This window comes from Saccopteryx leptura, chromosome 4 (assembly GCF_036850995.1).
Source record: "Saccopteryx leptura isolate mSacLep1 chromosome 4, mSacLep1_pri_phased_curated, whole genome shotgun sequence".
Taxonomy (NCBI): Eukaryota; Metazoa; Chordata; class Mammalia; order Chiroptera; family Emballonuridae; genus Saccopteryx; species Saccopteryx leptura.
Window position 1 is genome coordinate 34,073,012 of NC_089506.1, and position 19,246 is coordinate 34,092,257.

At 42.9% G+C, this 19,246-nt stretch overlaps 1 protein-coding gene across 5 annotated transcripts in view; it reads right to left on the minus strand.

Annotated features, from left to right (window-relative positions):
• Positions 1 to 16,528, minus strand: part of INTS10 (integrator complex subunit 10) — a 32,253-nt gene extending 15,725 nt beyond the window's left edge. For 2 of the 5 annotated variants that reach the window (XM_066380451.1, XM_066380448.1), the window contains exons 1-11: positions 16,314 to 16,528; positions 15,282 to 15,349; positions 13,673 to 13,776; positions 12,629 to 12,768; positions 10,724 to 10,805; positions 9,578 to 9,718; positions 8,984 to 9,155; positions 7,578 to 7,747; positions 4,887 to 5,020; positions 2,201 to 2,354; positions 437 to 519 (exon numbers count right to left, since the gene is read on the minus strand). In XM_066380451.1, coding sequence (XP_066236548.1) covers positions 437 to 519; positions 2,201 to 2,354; positions 4,887 to 5,020; positions 7,578 to 7,747; positions 8,984 to 9,155; positions 9,578 to 9,718; positions 10,724 to 10,805; positions 12,629 to 12,768; positions 13,673 to 13,776; positions 15,282 to 15,349; positions 16,314 to 16,442 — 1,377 coding nt within the window. In that variant the 5' untranslated portion in view covers positions 16,443 to 16,528. Of the gene's footprint in view, positions 1 to 436; positions 520 to 2,200; positions 2,358 to 4,886; positions 5,021 to 7,577; positions 7,748 to 8,983; positions 9,156 to 9,577; positions 9,719 to 10,723; positions 10,806 to 12,628; positions 12,769 to 13,672; positions 13,777 to 15,281; positions 15,350 to 16,313 lie in introns of all 5 variants that reach the window. The other 3 variants (XM_066380450.1, XM_066380447.1, XM_066380452.1) reach the window with 2 other exon arrangements.
• Between the last annotated feature and the right edge of the window lie 2,718 nt (positions 16,529 to 19,246).

Consider the following 19,246-nt stretch of genomic DNA (forward strand, 5'->3'; position numbering starts at 1 on the left):
CTACTCTTTTATGAAGGCCGGAAGCAGCAACCTGTCCATTTCAACAGAGGCTGGAAGCTCTCCATCCCATTAGGGAATGATCTGCTCCCTCCGTTCTGGGCATAAGCAGCTCAGGAGCAGAGCACGGCAGAAAGACTCTACGAAAGGGGTGGGGGTGGGGGTGAGAAGTATCCATCTTCTACTGAAACGTAAAACTCTTACTTTAATGAAGAAATGGAACTGGACATACCAAAAGTAACACAGAAGATGCAGCCTTGCCATTTTGGAGTTACTAGGAGATGAAAGTAGACTGTAATTCCTCAGCCACTGCTGACAGAACACCTGCCCCCAGAGCATGGCTAATCATCGACAGAGGGACACACCCCCCCTGCAGGCTGACGGTTCCCACCACATGCATCCTGCACAGACACAGGTCCCAGGATGGACGTCGCTCTACCTGATAGATGATCATATCAGTAAGGAAGATCCTTAACCAGAGCCAAGTCTCCGTCTTCCATGTCAAACAAATTCTGGTAAATTCTGAGAGAGAATTCAAAACAAATTGACCAAAAAAATGTAACACAGAAGCAGAAAACAAAACTAATAAGCCCAACAAGAGACAAATTACCAAAACATGGATAGTAACTTTAGAGTCTGATTTCTAAAGCAGCGGTCTACAACTTTAGTTCGATAGTAAAGTTAGAACATAATACTTATCCGTGATACACAAGCACGTTTTTATTAGGCACTCACATTTACTAAGAACATACTACGTGCCAAGAACTACTCAGAATGCTTTTCATGTATTACCTCAATTATCTTTTATTTTTTAATTTTAATTTTTAATGATTTCAGTGAGAGAGAAACACAGAGAGAGAGAAAGAGAGAGACAGGAACATAGATCTGCTCCTCTATGTGCCCTGACTGGGAATCAAACCAGCAACCTCTGTGCTTCTAGACTACATGTTCAATAACCAACCTGCTAAATAACCGAGCTATCCGGCCAGGGCCTCATTTATCTTTTAAATTACTTTGCTCTACTCCCCAACCCCCTGCCAAAAAAAATCTTTTATTTATACCCAGTAAAACTAATATGTGACTCTAAGAGTTTTACTCATTTTTTTTTTTTATTACAGAGATAGAGAGAGAGTCAGAGAGAGGGATAGGAACAGACAGACAGGAACAGAGAGAGATGAGAAGCATCAATCATTAGTTTTTCATTGCGACACCTTAGTTGTTCATTGATTGCTTTCTCATATGTGCCTTGACCGTGGGGCTACAGCAGACTGAGTAACCCCTTGCTTGAGCCAGCGACCTTGGGTCCAAGCTGGTGAGCTTTGCTCAAACCAGATGAACCTGCGCTCAAGCCGGCGACCTCGGGGTTCTCGAACCTGGGTCCTCCGCATCCCAGTCCGACGCTCTATCCACTGCGCCACCGCCTGGTCAGGCTTTACTCATTTTTTAAAAAGACAATTAGTAGCTAAAGGAAGTCACATGCATGCTCACAATTCTCGATGTGACAAGGAGAAACAGAGTGATGCTATATTTACTTAGAAAGCAATCTCCAAAGGCTCCGTATGAGCATGTGACAGAAGCAGGCCAGGGCACGAATGTCCACTGGCTACAAGGAAGCAATGGGCCTTGACTCCGAAGTATAGTAAAAATACTTCGGTTAGCAAAGTGCTGGCCATTTCTAAGAAATGTTGAAATATTTAATAGTTTAATATTATTCAAACAAAACACCCTTGTTGTATGTCTATACCGAAAAGAAAACAGGTTTCCTGTAGCATTTGGATTTTGAGGTTTTTAGGCAGCAGAGTTATTGCAGATAAAATATAGCATTACCTTTTGTATTAGGTACATGTGGCTTAAAGAAGATACAAAGCAAAAGGACAGGACTATTAAAAGCACAAAACAAACAAACCCGGCAAGAAAAAAAAAGGCCAAGAGTAAAAATTTTTAAAAACCAAAAACTCTCCCTCAGACTTTACCCCAACACAGATTGTAATATACCCTCAGAGGGGAAGCTAAGAGGTAAATGATTATTTGAATATTAATAACTGATATTAATAGCCTGCTTGAAAGAATCCTAAGCTACATGTGAACTACTATAATCAATTTAATTAGCCATTAGGACTTGACATTTCAAGTAGAATCATTTTTAGCATAATGATTTTATATAAAAATTTAAACAGCACTAATACAATAAGCACATTCTTACCCTTGTCAAGGAATTCTAGGGAATAGAGCAACTCCCAGCTCTCCCTGGCCAGTTTAAAGCTCTCTAGCACTTCAATTGAGTTAGCAAGTTCTGCCTTATTGATGATGATGTGACGGTTCCTCCCTTTGACTGAACAGTCCTCATCGTCTGAACTCTGCTTGGAGAATGTGAAGAACACAATTCATTTAAAATTAGAAATATGGTTATATAATGAAACATTCTTACGTTTATTTCTGTGTTTATGATTATCATATGGATTTTCTATGAAAGGATACTAACGAGTTTAAAATTTTTTTTGGAATTTAACACTTTAGCTTTAAGAATTAATATAAATTCTAAGCTTCTGTTGGCTTCAGAGTAAAGTTAAGGAGTTAAAACTTTCGATAATTTAAAACTACATTAATGTTATAAAAGCCAAAAATTACATTTTTACACTCAAGTTACAGCTTAAGTAGCATGTGTTTTATAGTTCATTTTCTTTTCAGTATGTGACATTATTTAGTTTGCTTCATATAATAGCTTGTCATGTATAAAATTAAAGTCTGAGTCCCCTATAACTAATTCAGAGAAACGACTATTGTTTCTATTCACTGCAGATAAGCTGTCCAATGGCCACCCCTCTCTCTAGCTCTGCTACCCCCGTGCGCGGTGGCCAGCCAGGAGTCACACCTGCCTGAACTTACCAGGAGAGTCCCACTTCTCTTGCTCTTCATCTCAAGTCATACAAAGCCAAAGAAAAAAGAAGGCCTCAGAGAAAGGCAACTATTGTAAATGCCAGACATTTTGCCGAAAATAAACAAATAAAGCAGTAAAGGTAAAGCAACTCCACTTAATTTTATTTTACTGAATATTTCTTGACTATTTTATTCCATCTAGGACATTTTTATTTATTCAATGACCCAAATTAAAGCTTCCCTGCATATTTTTACCCCACTAGGATTATTTAAGAGAAGGCACAAATATTTTAGCTAAAAGTTCCATCCCTTAAGATAATCTGAGACCAGTCAGGCTGCTGGGTAGAAAAAACAGTGTGGGAATCAAGAATGAAAGCAGGGAGACAAGCTGCCGACTCCCACGATCTGAAAAGAGCCTGGAATGGCTCAACAGAGGAAGTGAAGGACACACCGAATGGGCGGATGGGGCTGTGTTATGTATACTGAATTATATGGGGACGTTTCATTGCTTTTGGTTAACACTAGTAATATACAACCTATTATCTACATGGGAGGAGGAGGTCTTCTGTGAAGTACTTGAATAAACCACACACCCTTGGAAGTCAGGAGAGCTAACGAGAAGTACCCCACCTGGAAATGCGGGGTAACCCAGCAGCCTTAGTGACCTTTTTAAACCATGACTTAGAGGGCATTCGGGAAAACCTGATGAGCATGGAGTGCTCAACCTAGGGGTTCATGGTTGGATTTTTGGATTTCAAAGCATGTGCCAAACTCTGAAGTTATTTGCAAAATTGTACATATATGCATTTTTCTGTGGGAGGAAACAAATTAGTTTGTTAAAAGGGTTAATAATTTTCAAGCCTTCATCATGGCTACACCTTCCCTGCTCCAATCCATTCTCCATTATACAGTCCATAGAGACATGAGACTGAAGTGGCTTTAAGGCACAACCCTCATTGTGCCTGGGTCTAGTAAAATGTCACTTGAGAACTGAAGAGGAGGGGTCAAGGGGACTGAAACTGGGAGAGGAGAGGGTGAAAATGTGGGTGAGACTCCAGGCTCCCTTTGGGTCTTAGCGAACTAAGACCTATGGGGCAAACCCTGTTTTTGTAAACCAAGAATTACTAGAACATGGCCGCGTGATCTGTTTGCCACTGTCTATGGCTTTTTTTGCACCGTATGAAGAGACTCCGTGGATTGTACAGCCTAACATACTTACTAGCTGGCCCTTCAGATCTCCGCTTTTGCATTGCATGTTAAGCTCCCACTGAAGAATTTTCAGAAAGGAAGGATTCCTCTGCTTTAAAAAAGTTTGCAAACCAGCGTCCCGCGCAGGCCGGCTGCCTGGCCGAATGAGAGGACTGCTGGTTCTTCACTCTCTCCAGCCTCCGACATCTTTGCGCAAACTGTGCCCTCCTGACAAAATCTACTTCTCAATTCCAAATGATGAAGCCCTGTACATCCTTCAAGGTGGATCTGACCTCTTTCTCAAATCCTTTCCAACATCTGCCCTTGGGCTATGATTACTGCCCACCCGAGCGCCCAGGCACCTTTTCTTTGGAGGCCAGTGCTCGCCACAGCACCCGCTCCGCTATCTAAGGAAGTTTGTTTGATTTTGCTTTTTCATTTAACGATGCCATTCAGTCAAAAGAGGTATAAATAACTCACACTAGAGTTTCTCATCCTTGGCACTATTGGCCTTTTGGGCTTGATAACTCTTTGCCGTGGGGGGTTTACCCGTGCCCTGTAGTCCCTGCCTTCTACTTACTACATACTAATAGCAACCCTTCCCCACCCAGCTATGATCATCAAAAATGTCCTCAGATATTGCCAAATGTCCATAGGGGGCAAAGTCACCTCTAGTTGAGAACCACTAATTTATACAATAATTATGTTTTATAATGAAAGGGCCTAAGCTTTATCAATTTAGCTCCAAAGCCATATTTATAAACATTCATTTCTTGCAACCCATAAACATATATCCTGTTAATAATCATATTGGAAAGGATTACCATGGTTTTTTCTCTTCCCTCAGCCAGTTTCCTCTTTTTATGTATGTGTTTGTTGCGATCGATTTCTACATCACCGTACACGTTTGCTACGTCCTCCAGAAGAACCAAGGGGACCTGGCTTGGCGCATTAGGACCTATGGGTGGGGGTGGGGAAAACACCAACACTTAAAAATGCAGCAAGGAAAAGAACGCTTAATATCAGGTGAAAGTTCACCCAATTTCATGTGAAAATACAGGCCATTAAAAAATATGTTCAGGCCCTGGCCGGTTGGCTCAGTGGTAGAGCGTCGGCCTGGCGTGCAGAAGTCCCGGGTTCGATTCCCGGCCAGGGCACACAGGAGAAGCGCCCATCTGCTTCTCCACCCCTCCCCCTCTCCTTCCTCTCTGTCTCTCTCTTCCCCTCCCGCAGCCGAGGCTCCATTGGAACAAAGATGGCCCGGGCGCTGGGGATGGCTCCTTGGCCTCTGCCCCAGGCGCTAGAGTGGCTCCAGTCGCAACAGAGCGATGCCCCGGAGGGGCAGAGAGTCTCCCCCTGGTGGGCGTGCCGGGTGGATCCCGGTCGGGCGCATACGGGAGTCTGTCTGACTGTCTCCCCGTTTCTAGCTTTAGAAAAATACAAAAATATATATATATGTTCAGTGTGACCCCAATTAGAAAAATGAGTATATATGCATAAAAAAAAGACTGTATAGTTATACACCAAATTGTTGATAGAGGTTCTCCCCTTGGTGGTGGCTTACAAATGAAAGTTCCTTTTTGGCATTTGATCTTATATATCTGCAAATTTTTAACAGTAATCATGAATCATAAAATTACCAAAAAATGGCCCTGGCCGGTTGGCTCAGCGGTAGAGCGTCGGCCTAGCGTGCGGAGGACCCGGGTTCGATTCCTGGCCAGGGCACACAGGAGAAGCGCCCATTTGCTTCTCCACCCCTCTGCCGCGCTTTCCTCTCTCTCTCTCTTCCCCTCCCGCAGCTGAGGCTCCATTGGAGCAAAGATGGCCCGGGCGCTGGGGATGGCTCTGTGGCCTCTGCCCCAGGCGCTAGAGTGGCTCTGGTCGCAATATGGCGACGCCCAGGATGGGCAGAGCATCGCCCCCTGGTGGGCAGAGCGTCGCCCCCTGGTGGGCGTGCCGGGTGGATCCCGGTCGGGCGCATGCGGGAGTCTGTCTGACTGTCTCTCCCTGTTTCCAGCTTCAGAAAAATGAAAAAAAAAAAAAAAAAATTACCAAAAAATGGTAAGGCTACTAAGTTACATTATGGTTACAATTCCAAATAAATCTAATATATGATAAGGCTGAAAGGCAATACACAAAAATGAGAATTGTTGTTCTGGAAGAATTATGGGAGATGTCACACTTAATTTTCTATTTTTCAAATTTTCCAGAATTTATATGCATATATTATTATTTTTTTTAATTTAATTTATTTTTTACAGAGACAGTGAGTCAGAGAGAGGGATAGACAGGGACAGACAGACAGGAATGGAGAGAGATGAGAAGCATCAATCATTAGTTTTTCGTTGTCAGTTGCAGCACCTTAGTTGTTCATTGATTGCTTTCTCTTATGTGCCTTGACCGCGGGCCTTCAGCAGACCAAGTAACCCCTTGCTGGGGCCAGTGACCTTGGGTCCAAGCTGGTGGGCTTTTGCTCAAACCAGATGAGCCTGCGCTCAAGCTGGGGACCGCGGGGTCTCGAACCTGGGTCTTCCGCATCCCAGTCCGATGCTCTATCCACTGTGCCACCACCTGGTCCGGCTCATATATTATTATTATAAAAAAATCTTTGTCTAGGCCCTGGCCGGTTGGCTCAGCGGTAGAGCGTCGGCCTAGCATGCGGAGGACCCAGGTTTGATTCCTGGCCAGGGCACACAGGAGAAGCGCCCATTTGCTTCTCCACCCCTCCGCGCACTTTCCTCTCTGTCTCTCTCTTCCCTTCCCGCAGCCAACGCTCCATTGGAGCAAAGATGGCCCGGGCGCTGGGGATGGCTCTATGGCCTCTGCCTCAGGTGCTAGAGTGGCTCTGGTCGCAACAGCAACATGGCGACGCCCAGGATGGGCAGAGCATCACCCCCTGGTGGGCAGAGCATCGCCCCTGGTGGGCGTGCCGGGTGGATCCCAGTCGGGCGCATGCGGGAGTCTGTCTGACTGTCTCTCCCTGTTTCCAGCTTCAGAAAAATGAAAATAAAAAAACAAAACAAAACAAAAAAATCTTTGTCTATGGCAAAGTCTGTAAAATTGACTTCAGAACTTTGCTACACCTGCTTTTTCAAAATAGAGGCTTTCAAAATCTGTATTTAATTCCATAGTACCACTATATCCCTTGATATAGAAAAGTTTAATGTGGCCCTGACAAGGTGGCTCAGTGGATAGTCATCCCAATGCACCAAGGTTGTAGGTTTGATCGTGATCAGGGCACATACAAGAAGCAACCAATAAGTATACAACTAAATGGAACAACTAAGTGGAATAATGAGTTGATATTTCTCTCTCTCTTTCTCTCTCTTAAATCAATGGAAAAATTTGAAGAAACAAACTGTTAATGAAAATGGATTTACATAAAAACCAAGAATAACTAAACAAACCACTAACATCACCCAACAATGATCTGGCTCCAAAGGTAAGCATTTTCACCTTCCTCACCGCCCCCGCTGAGGCCAGAATTTGGGACACTCTAAACTTCCTAAACCAACCTTGGAAGAGAGATGGCTGTATGCTGTTGACGTACTGGAACGCATTCTTAAAGAAGACCAACATGGTGGAGTAAACCACTTGGTTTTTATACTTCGCATGAGCTTCATTATCAAAGTTGTTCATGTATCTGCAGAGATCCTTCATTCTATGCAAGATATCACCATAGCTTCTGAAAGATGAAGAATGACAAAACTTATTTAATTACTCGAGGCTTGTCAGCAAAAGGTCTAGCAGTGGTCGGCAAACTCATTAGTCGACAGAGCCAAATATCAACAGTACAACGATTGAAATTTCCCTTGAGAGCCAAATTTTTTAAACTTAAACTATATAGGTAGGTAAGTTCCTTATCAAGGTAGTGCCTGCACGTGGTATTTTGTGGAAGAGCCACACTCAAGGGGCCAAAGAGCCGCATGTGGCTCGTGAGCGGCGGTTTGCCGACCAGGGGTCTAGAGAAATACCCCAATAGAACCATTACATTCACCAAATGTAGCTTTAGGCACCTGAAACCATTTTTTATTGTCTGCATATCAATGTAACTTCTCCTTCTGAATTGGAGCAGTGATCAGACCAAGGCTTTACGACACAAACATGCCAAGTAGCTTCTCTCTCCTCTGAACACCAAGGAGTACTTCAAACTCAGCATCATCTTAAGAGTTCATATTTCTGTTGGGAATCCTTTTTTTTTCTTAAATTGATTTAAGATTTATTTATTGATTTTACCAAAGTGGAGGGAGAAGGGTGGAGAGGGGCAGAGAGAGAGCGAGAGAGAGAGAGGGACAGGAACATCCATCTCTTCCTGCATATGCCCTGACTGGGGATCGAACCAGCAACCTCTACACTTTGGGACGATGCTCTAACTCAAGGGTCGGGAAACTTTTCAGCTGAGAGAGCCATGAACACCACATATTTTAAAATGTAATTCCGTGAGAGCCATACAACGACCCGTGTACATTACACATTATCCAATAAAAATTTGGTGGTGTCCCGGAGGACAGCTGTGATTGGCTCCAGCCACCCGCAACCATGAACATGAGCGGTAGGAAATGAATGGATTGTATGTAATACATGAGAATGTTTTATATTTTTAATGTTATTATTTTTTTTACTAACGATTTGTCTGCAAGATAGATGCAGCCATCAAAAGAGCCACATCTGGCTCACGAGCCATAGGTTCTCAACCCCTGCTCTAACAATCGAGCTATCCAGCTCGGGCTGTTGGGAATCTTTTAATAAAGTGAAAAACCACTCTCTTTTCATAAATACTGCACATTACAGAATTTGCCAAAAGAGAGTTGTGCCTGTATGTGAGAGGCTTTGGGGAAAAAAAGTGTTTTTGTTTCTTCGAATCCTGAGATTATGCTATCAAAGATTTGTTAGGCAACTCTAGAAATGAACAATTTTTTACCGTCTTCCTTTGTCCATCTGCCATTCACATCTCATTCCAACAACATTCAAAATCTTAAACAACCTCTCCCAAGGGTCCACAATTTGGGACGATTTTTCAGTCAGTCCTTCTATTATGTACTTCTGAGAACTACGTTTTGTAGGCGACATTAAATCAGATGTTTCTTGGGCACCTGAGGTATGAGAAAAATATAACCCCCAATTAACATTACTACTTAACTATTTATGTGGTACTTGATAGAGGAAAGAAGTCTGGCTCCCCATTCAGAAAGCTAGAGCACAGAATTTCAACATCTCCTGTGTTTTATCCAAAGACCCACACTGGCCATTAGTATAGTAGGAGGTGACTTTTGAGCTGTGGTTTGTATATATAAAGCTCCTGTACTAACGTTACAGTTTAGCAAGTAGACTGTTTCAATTAAGGGGTAAAACTGGTTCCAGAAAAGCCTCACCTCTTGACTGCACTATTTGTTTTCTAGAAACACTATCAAACTGGCATGTATCCCAAGGAGCGTAATCAGAATGATGAGGGGTTTCTGACTCTGCAATCTCACTGAAGTCTGTCTAAACAAAGTTGTAGGACATTCTCACTTACCTGGATGCTGATTCTCTACCTGAGTAGACCTAGTGACATAAGTGATATAAAATTCAGCTGCTCTGTTCAAGTACTTGTATAATAAATTGGCAGGCAATCGAACATCATGGTTGTTAATTATTAGAGGAAGGACATCACAAACTGTTGAATAAGAAAAAAAGATTAAGTCATCTGTCTATCTTAAGGTTCTGACAAAAACAAAATTTATTTTTGAGTTCACTAAAATGTAAAGGGGGAAAAAAAACCCTCTGACACATTTATTTGAAAATTGCAGTGCAGAGGCCCACCAGTGGATGAAGTCAGCGAGGAAACAGGCAGGTTCTACATTGTGGGTAAGGGTCTGTTCTCTCACATGGGATGGTCACTCAGATGTTTCTTTATTCTTATGCTTCATACTTAAATATACAAATACACATATTCTTTTGGAGATATAAAATATTACATAATAAAAATTTAGAAGTGGTTTAAAATGCTTTCTTGATGTAGACCTGGGGTCCCCAAACTTTTTACACAGGGGGCCAGTTCACTGTCCCTCAGACCGTTGGAGGGCCAGACTATAAAAAAAACTATGAACAAATCCCTATGCACACTGCACATATCTTATTTTAAAGTAAAAAAACAAAACGGGAACAAATACAATATTTAAAATAAAGAACAAGTAAATTTAAATCAACAAACTGACCAGTATTTCAATGGGAACTATGCTCCTCTCGCTGACCACCAATGAAAGAGATGCCCCTTCCGGAAGTGCAGCGGGGGCCGGATAAATGGCCTCAGGGGGCCGCATGCGGCCCACAGGCCGTAGTTTGGGGACCCCTGATGTAGACATTGTTCCGGCACACTAATGTCACGGGTTTGATCCCCAGTCAGGGCAGATACAAGCAGCAACCAATGAATGCACAAGTAAATGGAACTATGTGGAACAAATTGATGCTTCTCTCTCTCTCACACCACCCGCCCCATACTCTCTCTCAAATCAAGAGAAATATTCTTTTAAAAAATACTTTCTGGACTGAAAAAATAAAAATTTAACTTTCATAATATAAAAAGTTCCTCTGCTTTCCACAAATGGCCTGGTCTCTGAAATGATACTTACTCCTGCATATTCTTACCATAGGAATTAATACAAAATACAATTTCTCTTACCAAATAATTTTCTAAAGCAGTTAACAGGAGATTCTTGTTCTTCAATAGTTTCGGCCTCTAGCAGCGCCTCCCCGAGGCCGACCTGGTTCAAAAGACATCTAATCATTTCAACGTTATAGCTTGAGATGTCAGGATCATCCAAAGAAATGGCATTTACTTATGTACCGCATAGTTTGTATATTCAAACTTCCCCAAGAAACAAATTCTCATTCTAAAGACTAGAAAACAAAAGAGCATCCCAGAAGGGAACCCCACCTTGTCAGGGTTCTTCTCCCCTGAACGGGTAAAACTGAAACGCTAACAAAATGTGTAAGAAACTTAAAGCACTGGAACTAGAGTTTGAATGATTAAAATAGAGATGTAGAGATTTTTCTAGAAACGTGGAAACTAACTTTAGTATCTACATCAAGATGTATTATGTAGATGAAACTGGTCACTTTCAAGAGTTGTCTCGAGTAGCCAGTCGCACAGCCTGGGTTAGGCTGGACAGAGCTGTGGAGCTGTAGGCTCCTTTCCATTACCAATGCCCTAGCCCAGTGGTAGTCAACCCGGTCCCTACCGCCCACTAGTGGGCGTTCCAGCTTTCATGGTGGGTGGTAGCGGAGCAACCAAAGTACAAATAAAAAGATAGATTTAACTATAGTAAGTTGTTTTATAAAGATTTATTCTGCAAAACTTAGCAAAAATCCAACATAAAGTACTTGGTAAGTAATTATTATTATATGCTTTAACTTGCTGTACTTTATAATTTTTATAAAGTTACTTCCCTACTTTATAAATCACCATTACTGTGGAACTGGTGGGCGGTTAGAAAATATTACTACTAACAGCGATACAAAAGTGGGTGGTAGGTATAAAAAGGTTGACTACCCCTGCTAGCATTAAGAGAAAGTCAGCTTATCAAATTGCACCAAGATGTTGGTATTATCTTCCTTGCGACCACTTGGGATGTGCATGGTTGGGGTGGGACAATGTGAAAGATTACATAACACAGAAAGTTTAAAGTCAGAGTAATGATCAGGGAGTGTACTGGGTTCAATACTGTCCCCCATAAGTTCATGTCCACCCAGAACCTCAGGATGTGACCTTTCATAGATTTTACTTTATAAAAAAGTAAGCTCTCTGTAGATACAGTTAGTTAAGATGAGGTCATACTGGATTAGGGTGGGACCTAAATCCAGTGACCTTCTAAGAAGATCATGTGAAGACACAGGGACACAGACACAAGGGGAAGGAGGCCATGAGACAATGGAGGCAGAAACTGGAATGATGTAGCTGCAGGCCAAGGAATGACGAAGACTGCCAGTGACCACCAGAAACCAGAAAGAGCAGGATGATTTGAATCCTGACTCGCACATTTACTGGCTATGGGGAAGTTACTCGTCATCTGTAAAGTGGATACTATCTTCCACAAGGGGTCTGTGTAGAATAGGAGATTCCTGACGCTTTCCAATGCCTGCCAGTAGCACTGTTATTATGATATAACGTAAGGAAAGGACACCAACAGAGAGAAGGCAGTGTCCATCGGGCAGAAGCACAAGAAAAACATGCCTGTTAAGAATATAAGCTACGGCTCTCATATTCAAACATACTGTTGAATGTAATGGAATAAGGTTATTTAAAAAAAATTTTACTATACTTTACAGACTGCAAATAAATAGCACTGTCAAAGCTTGGTGACTGTTTCCTTACACTGATAAGACAACTTCTATTGGAACTGCGCAGTTTGATAACAGTGATATCCTTTCATCTTTACTGACAAAGATTCCCTGATTTACGTACAATGTTACCCAGTGTTCCTCAGAATTTCTGCTTTACAGAAATACCCACTATAGCACCTAGCCATCCTGATGAATCTGTTGAATTTTATTTTCTCTTAAGAAAAAGGAAAGGACCAAATCTTACCCCATGTTGCACTACTGTTTCAGGGAAGCGTCTCAAAAGTAGAAGCAACATTTCTGATCGTTCCAATGTGTTGAAGCATTGTTCTGTTACCTTTAGTAACATTTCACACTGGACCCGACCAGGAAGAGTTTCAAATAAACCTGTACACAATACAATACATTTTAAAAAGTTTCTTTCAGAAAGAACACTGAAGCAAAAGTGGAGTAAGGCAGTTTTATATACAGAACAGTAAACACTATATGAAGAATCAGTTGTTAGGTTTCACCTACAACCTGAAAGGCTTTTGGGTCAGATAGCATTGGGTATAAGATGTTTGCTGAATGACCATAAACGATCTTTTTGGGATCCAGAAGACAAGAATGATATATGTGAAGGATCACAATAGTGCTTGCTGCTGGCTGAGATAAAGAACATGCACTTGTTTAAGTTGAAATGACCTAAACTGTCCACTTTGTTTTTTTATCCAGAATTTGAAATCCTTGGCTGTCTATAGCAACTAACATAGAGTAAAGGTTTAGTCATCTTTTTAAAAAAAATTTATTTATTCATTTTAGAGAGCAGATAAAGAGTGAGAGAGAGAAAGGGGGGAGGAGCAGGAAGCATCAACTCCCATATGTGCCTTGACCAGACAAGTGCAGGGTTTTGAACCAGTGACCTGTGTTCCAGGTCGACGCTTTATCCAGTGCGCCATCACAGGTCAATAGAGTAAAGGTTTAAAAAAAGGTCATAAGTTATTAGAAGTGTCTTGTTATGTGTTAATCTGCCTAATCTACAGATGCTGTCTGATTACTGTAAAACCTGTTAAAAATACATTCAGTTCCCTGGGCTAACTGATAAATCCACATCCTTTAAGGAAGCTTACAGGATTCTAAGCAAATACTTCAGGGACCAAGTGACATCATCCGTACAGACTTCAGCTGCCAAAGATAAAACACACATGGATATCAATACTACAAGTGTGACTTTTTTCTGAAATTACTATATTTAACTAGGTATTCCAGAAATGGTAATTTATACACCATTAAGTTATTACTCCATTCTTACTTCTTAAAAATTGGGTTTGTTTATCCTGTGAATCGTTCCTTAATGCTGATGTAATAATGCTGATTTCTCTCCATACCACCGGCTGATCTGGGAAATTCACAAACCTAGTTTTAAAATGAATGCATTAAATTAAAATGTCAGATTCTATATAGTATAAAACAAAGAAAGTAAGAACGTTAACATTTGGCTAAAAACACATTTTTCTTTATACCAAGTGAATATGCAGACATGTGCCAAAACAAACCAAAATAAAGATTAAAAATAAAAACTAATTTGAGCCCTGGCCGGTTAGCTCAGTGTTAGAGCGTTGGCCTGGCGTGCAGGAGTCCCGGGTTCGATTCCTGGCCAGGGCACACAGGAGAAGCGCCCATCTGCTTCTCCACCCCTCCCCCTCTCCTTCCTCTCTGTCTCTCTCTTCCCCTCCCGCAACCAGGGCTCCATTGGAGCAAAGTTGGCCCAGGCGCTGAGGATGGCTCTATGGCCTCTGCCTCAGGCTCTAGAATGGCTCTGGATGCAACAGAGCAATGCCCAGATGGGCAGAGCATCGCCCCCTAGTGGGCATGCCGGGTGGATCCCGGTCCGGCGCATGCGGGAGTCTGTCTGGCTGTCTCCGCATTTTCAACTTCAGAAAAAAAAAAAAAAACTAATTTGAAAAAATGAAGGTACCCACAAGTTTTTACAGATTTTCTTGAAGTGAAGAGATATGTTATCATAATATGTAAAGTATTTCTAAACAGCAACAAGAAGAAAGAAGTACCCAAAGGAAAAGTGGTAGTTAGACAATGGAGTCAACTTTTTAAAAAATAGCAAAATACCACTTTTTCCTATCACATTGGCAAAAATTTAAATCTGACAAAGTCTGATAATATCCACTGCTGGCAAAGGTGTGGGAAAACAGGCACACTTATACCCCACTTGTGGAAATGTAAATTGGAATAGTATTTTTGGGGAGAGTAATTTGACACTGTATCAAAATTTTAAATGTGCATACCTTTCACTGTGAAAATCCATGTAGGATCTATTCTACGGAAAACACCAAAAATTGGTACAAAATTGCCTATGGATACTGTAATGTCAAATAATTGGACATTACCAATAAAAAGAGTGGTTACCAAATACTACACAGACAGGAATGGATCTTTACCTATTAACATGGAAAGGGCCCCATTACAGTGGGTGAAGAGAGAAAGTTGCAGAATATTTAGTATGATCTCACTTTTGTAATCCCCCCCCCAACTTATAATATGCCTTGTGTATGTGTAGACCACACATACACCAAACTTAACTAGACCACACATACACAAAACTTAACTAAGGCTGAATTTAGGGGTGACTTTCATTTTATTCTACATACTTAAGTACTGTTTTAACTTTTACATAGAGCACGTATTGTTTCCACAGCAAAGTTTTCACAAGAAACATAAGACTTCTCTCTGAGGAAGGCATGTCAGCAATGAACGGAAGGGATAGCCTCAAGTCTAAGGAATTAAGGAAGCTTTAGACGCGAAGAATGTAGATGAAGTTGAAGGTCTTTCCCCGATGGCCACTTCAGACAGAAACAAAACCTCAGAAGAGACCCAGTGCAGTAAGAGCTGAAGTCCAGACTCACATGTCGTACAGCAGTCTCCCCGCGGTGGCAGTGCGCTCTGCATTCCGCTCGATGGTGTACATCTCATACTGCAACACAGATCGGACCCCGGGTCACAGCCTCCGCGGGGGCTGCAAGAAGCTCTCCGCCGTCGGCATTCGCAGAGCACGCCCCCACCCCCGCTGAGGGATGGTGTGCCCGAGAATAAAGTATTGCCCGGTGAGCCAGGGCCACGGCACTTAGGACTGTGGCCACAGGCTCACTTAAAAACCCTAGATTCCCGGGATTGGTGGGATAACGTCTTAAAAGTAACAGGCGAGGCCCTTGCCGGTTGGCTCAGCGGTAGAGCGTCGGGTTCGATTCCCAGCCAGGGAACATAGGAGAAGCGCCCATTTGCTTCTCCACCCCTCCCCTCCTTCCTCTCTGTCTCTCTCTTCCCCTCCCGCAGCCAAGGCTCCATTGGAGCAAAGATGGCCCGGGCGCTGGGGATGGCTCTGTGGCCTCTGCCTCAGGTGCTAGAGTGGCTCTGGTCCCAACATGGCGACACCCAGGATGGGCAGAGCATCGCCCCCTGGTGGGCAGAGCGTCGCCCCTGGTGGGCGTGCCGGGTGGATCCCGGTCGGGCGCATGCGGGAGTCTGTCTGACTGTCTCTCCCTGTTTCCAGCTTCAGAAAAATGCAAAAAAAAAAAAAAAAAAAAAAAGTAACAGGCGCTGGGCAAATGGCTGCCATCACGATGAATGAACGATCGAAAGGCCCTGCCTAGTGGCGCGGATGTGCCGTCGGGGCCACACTGTAGCCATAACACGCGCCACGCCTCCTGCCAGACCCGACCTCGAACAGGGTTCGCTGGGTCTCCAGGTGCTGGCCTCGCTGGGGAGCTGGGGAGAAGTCTTGAAAAAGGTGTGGGAGAACGGGGCGGGGGGTCGTTAAGAGAAAGGGGGAAAAGAGAGAGCGGGGTGGGCCGGGCAGGAGTCGGCCAACCCCGGGCAGCCGGGAGCTGCGAGAGGCTCACACCTCCACGCAGGCGGCCACACGCAGGGCCTGGCCTCACCTGGATGTTAAAATCGGAGGGGTAGAGGCTGCGGGCCGTGATTAGCCAAGCCTTGGCTGCCCAGAGGTCCTGCTGCACCAGCTCCCGGGCTCGCTGCACCAGGAACTCGCAGTCACCCTGGGCAGACATGGCCCACGAGGTATCGGGCCGTGGGTCTGAAGTGGCCGGACCTTCCGGCTTCGGAGACGCACCGCCACTGCCACTGCTGCTACCGCCGGGGAGGCTACTGCGCATGTCTGGGTTGCAAGTTCTTCAGCTGGATGGATTGGCAAATCTGTTCCGGGTTTTGTGAGCAGCCTCCTCCTGTCGGCTCTCAGTTATCGCCAGGCCCCTTTCTCCTTTGCGGAGCTAGTGTTTTTGTCCAGATTCTTCCAGGTCACCTGCAAAGTCTGGATAACTGGATTACCACCCTGGCGGGTTTTACCATCACCCTGGTCAAGGCAGAGCGCATGCGCAGGAGTTTGCGGCCGTCCGGCTGCCTGTCGGGTTCTCTGAATTTATCCGTGCGAGCAGGTTTCGGAAGGCGCGGGGCGGCGACAGTCCCGGGTGGCGGGCGCCCAAGGCTTGGTTCCCAGGACCAAACCGGGGAAGCAGCTTGAGAGGAAAAAGCAAAGGGCGGCCCGGGAGGCAGCGGGAAGGGTCCCTGTCCGGCCGGGCCGAATTAGCGACCAGTGTAGGTCACTGCCTGGGAGGAGATTTAGGAGTAAAATCCCGGGCCCAGCTGCGGTGCGGGGCGCAGAGGGGAAGGTGATTTGTCGCGCCTCTTTGGTGCCTTTACTTTTTCTAAGTACGCCCACGTTTTATTGTTGCGCCCTCGGTACTTAAAAAGTGCTTTTGCTGCCCCTAGCGGAGCTACAAAGGTGATTGTCCCTGTCCCAGCAGGGGATTGACATTGTTACAGACGTGTGACCTACAGAAATATATGCTACTAGAAAGCCCGGCGGTCATACGAAATAACCGCTGTTCTAGATATTATAAATTGTAATTAAAATGATTTGTGCAAAGGTGTCTGCTAATTCAAACTGAATTACCCAGGGCAGGCGGCGAGGACGCCCCTTTGCTTACTGCCCCACGGGGTTTCCCCCTTCTACTTGCTTAATTGCTTAAAGTAGAGTGCAATGAAGGAAACCACTGGCGGTACATTTCTTAAGAGCCACCGCTAGCTCAATAAATAAAGGTGATTTAAATAATAAAATGTTAAGTCACATGTCAAAGATCTCTTTGTACACAACATTTCTTGTGTAGATCTTTCCATCATTTTTAAGCTCGCCTTGCAGAGGACCATCAATTATTTTTAATTTTACGTCTGTTCTTTCACGAACTCTTGAACAGGCAACATAAAGTTGACCGTGTCCAAATGCAGGCTCAGGTAAAAAAATGCCAACACGCTTAAGCGTTTGGCCCTGAGACTTATTGATGGTCATAGCAAAGGCAAGTTTTACAGGAAATTGTCTAGTCTCAATTGAAATGGCAACCCTGTTTGAGCCAAATCAATTCTTGGAATGACATGTATTTCACCCTTAGAGGAGCCAAAGACTTAGCTATTATGACATTATTTTTCAATTGGAGAACCTCTAGTCTTGTACCATTGCAAAGACCCCTTCTGGTGTTAAGATTTCTTAACAGCATAATAATTGCTCCAATCTTTAACCTCAATTTGTGAGGTGGCATGCAGAAGGCAGGACTGTTTGAATGCCGTGGCAACTTCGCCCTATTGGCTAGTACAGTTACGCAAGCAACCAATAAGCTATTGGCAACAAACAGACACTTAAGCCGCATATAATAAAGATTTTAAGTTCCTCCTCTGACCAGAATCACTGTCATTTTTACAAAAACTCCAGATTTGCTTTCCATATGAGGGAAGGGAAATGAAATCTTGGCGCTCTCCTGAAGGGAGCCCGCACTTAAGAGCCAGAAGAAGCAGTGTTTATTTGCCCGGTAGGAAGAATGTACCAAAATGTGGGTTCTGAATAGTTCATTCGAGTTTTCAATTCACATTCTGTAGACAAAAATTTTAGCAAGTTCTGTTACCACTGATAACTTCCATTTAAAACCAAGAGATTAAGGATTCAAAGCTAATTGGTAAAAAAAAAAAAAAATTACTATGTACATATATACATTGAAAATGATAAATATTTTAAATAAATATGAGTATATAGCATTACTGTTTATGGTTACATGTAAAGCATGCTATATACTAATTATAATCTATAAGTCAATCTTAAAGTTAGTGGTGAGTCAGTGTGCTACTTTTTACTTATTTATTTTAGTGTGCTAATTTTAGAGATAAACAAGAAAAAGGACAGGCACAAAGCAACACTGTAAATTGCCAATGCCATCAACTCCTTAATGTCCAAACTCTTTTTTTATGTTATTTTCCTCATTATCCTATTCTAAAAATAATAATGTTAAATATCTTTCCCTTTACTAAAAATTTTTTAAAATTTTGATTTTGTTTCACTGGTATCCTCAATGGTATCTTTAGGTGGGAGTCACTGCACTTACCTCAGTCGTTCTGTGTTATAGCAACTGTATTAGCACTCGAGGAAGAATTATGGTTCTCAAGGTGCTATTTCATGTCCTTTGATTACGCACAAGAACAGCCTAATCTTGTAATCACTTTGTAGGCCAGGAAAGCTCAGTGATAGAACTTTTTTGGCTTTGTGGAAAAGAAGGTCAAAAACTGAATTTAACAGATCAGAATAACTTACAGAGTAGGTCATAAAAACAGACCGTCTTAAATATTTTTTCATTACTTTAATTGACTTTAATGTACAAAGTTTACATAGGGATTTTCAAATGGGAAAATGACTGATTTGGTCATTAAGCTTTATATTTGGAATTAGAAAAACAAAAATAAAAACCTAACTGTATGTGTGTTCCTGAATCTTTAGTCCTCTGGTGTTCTGTTAGATAACAATTGTAAATTAACA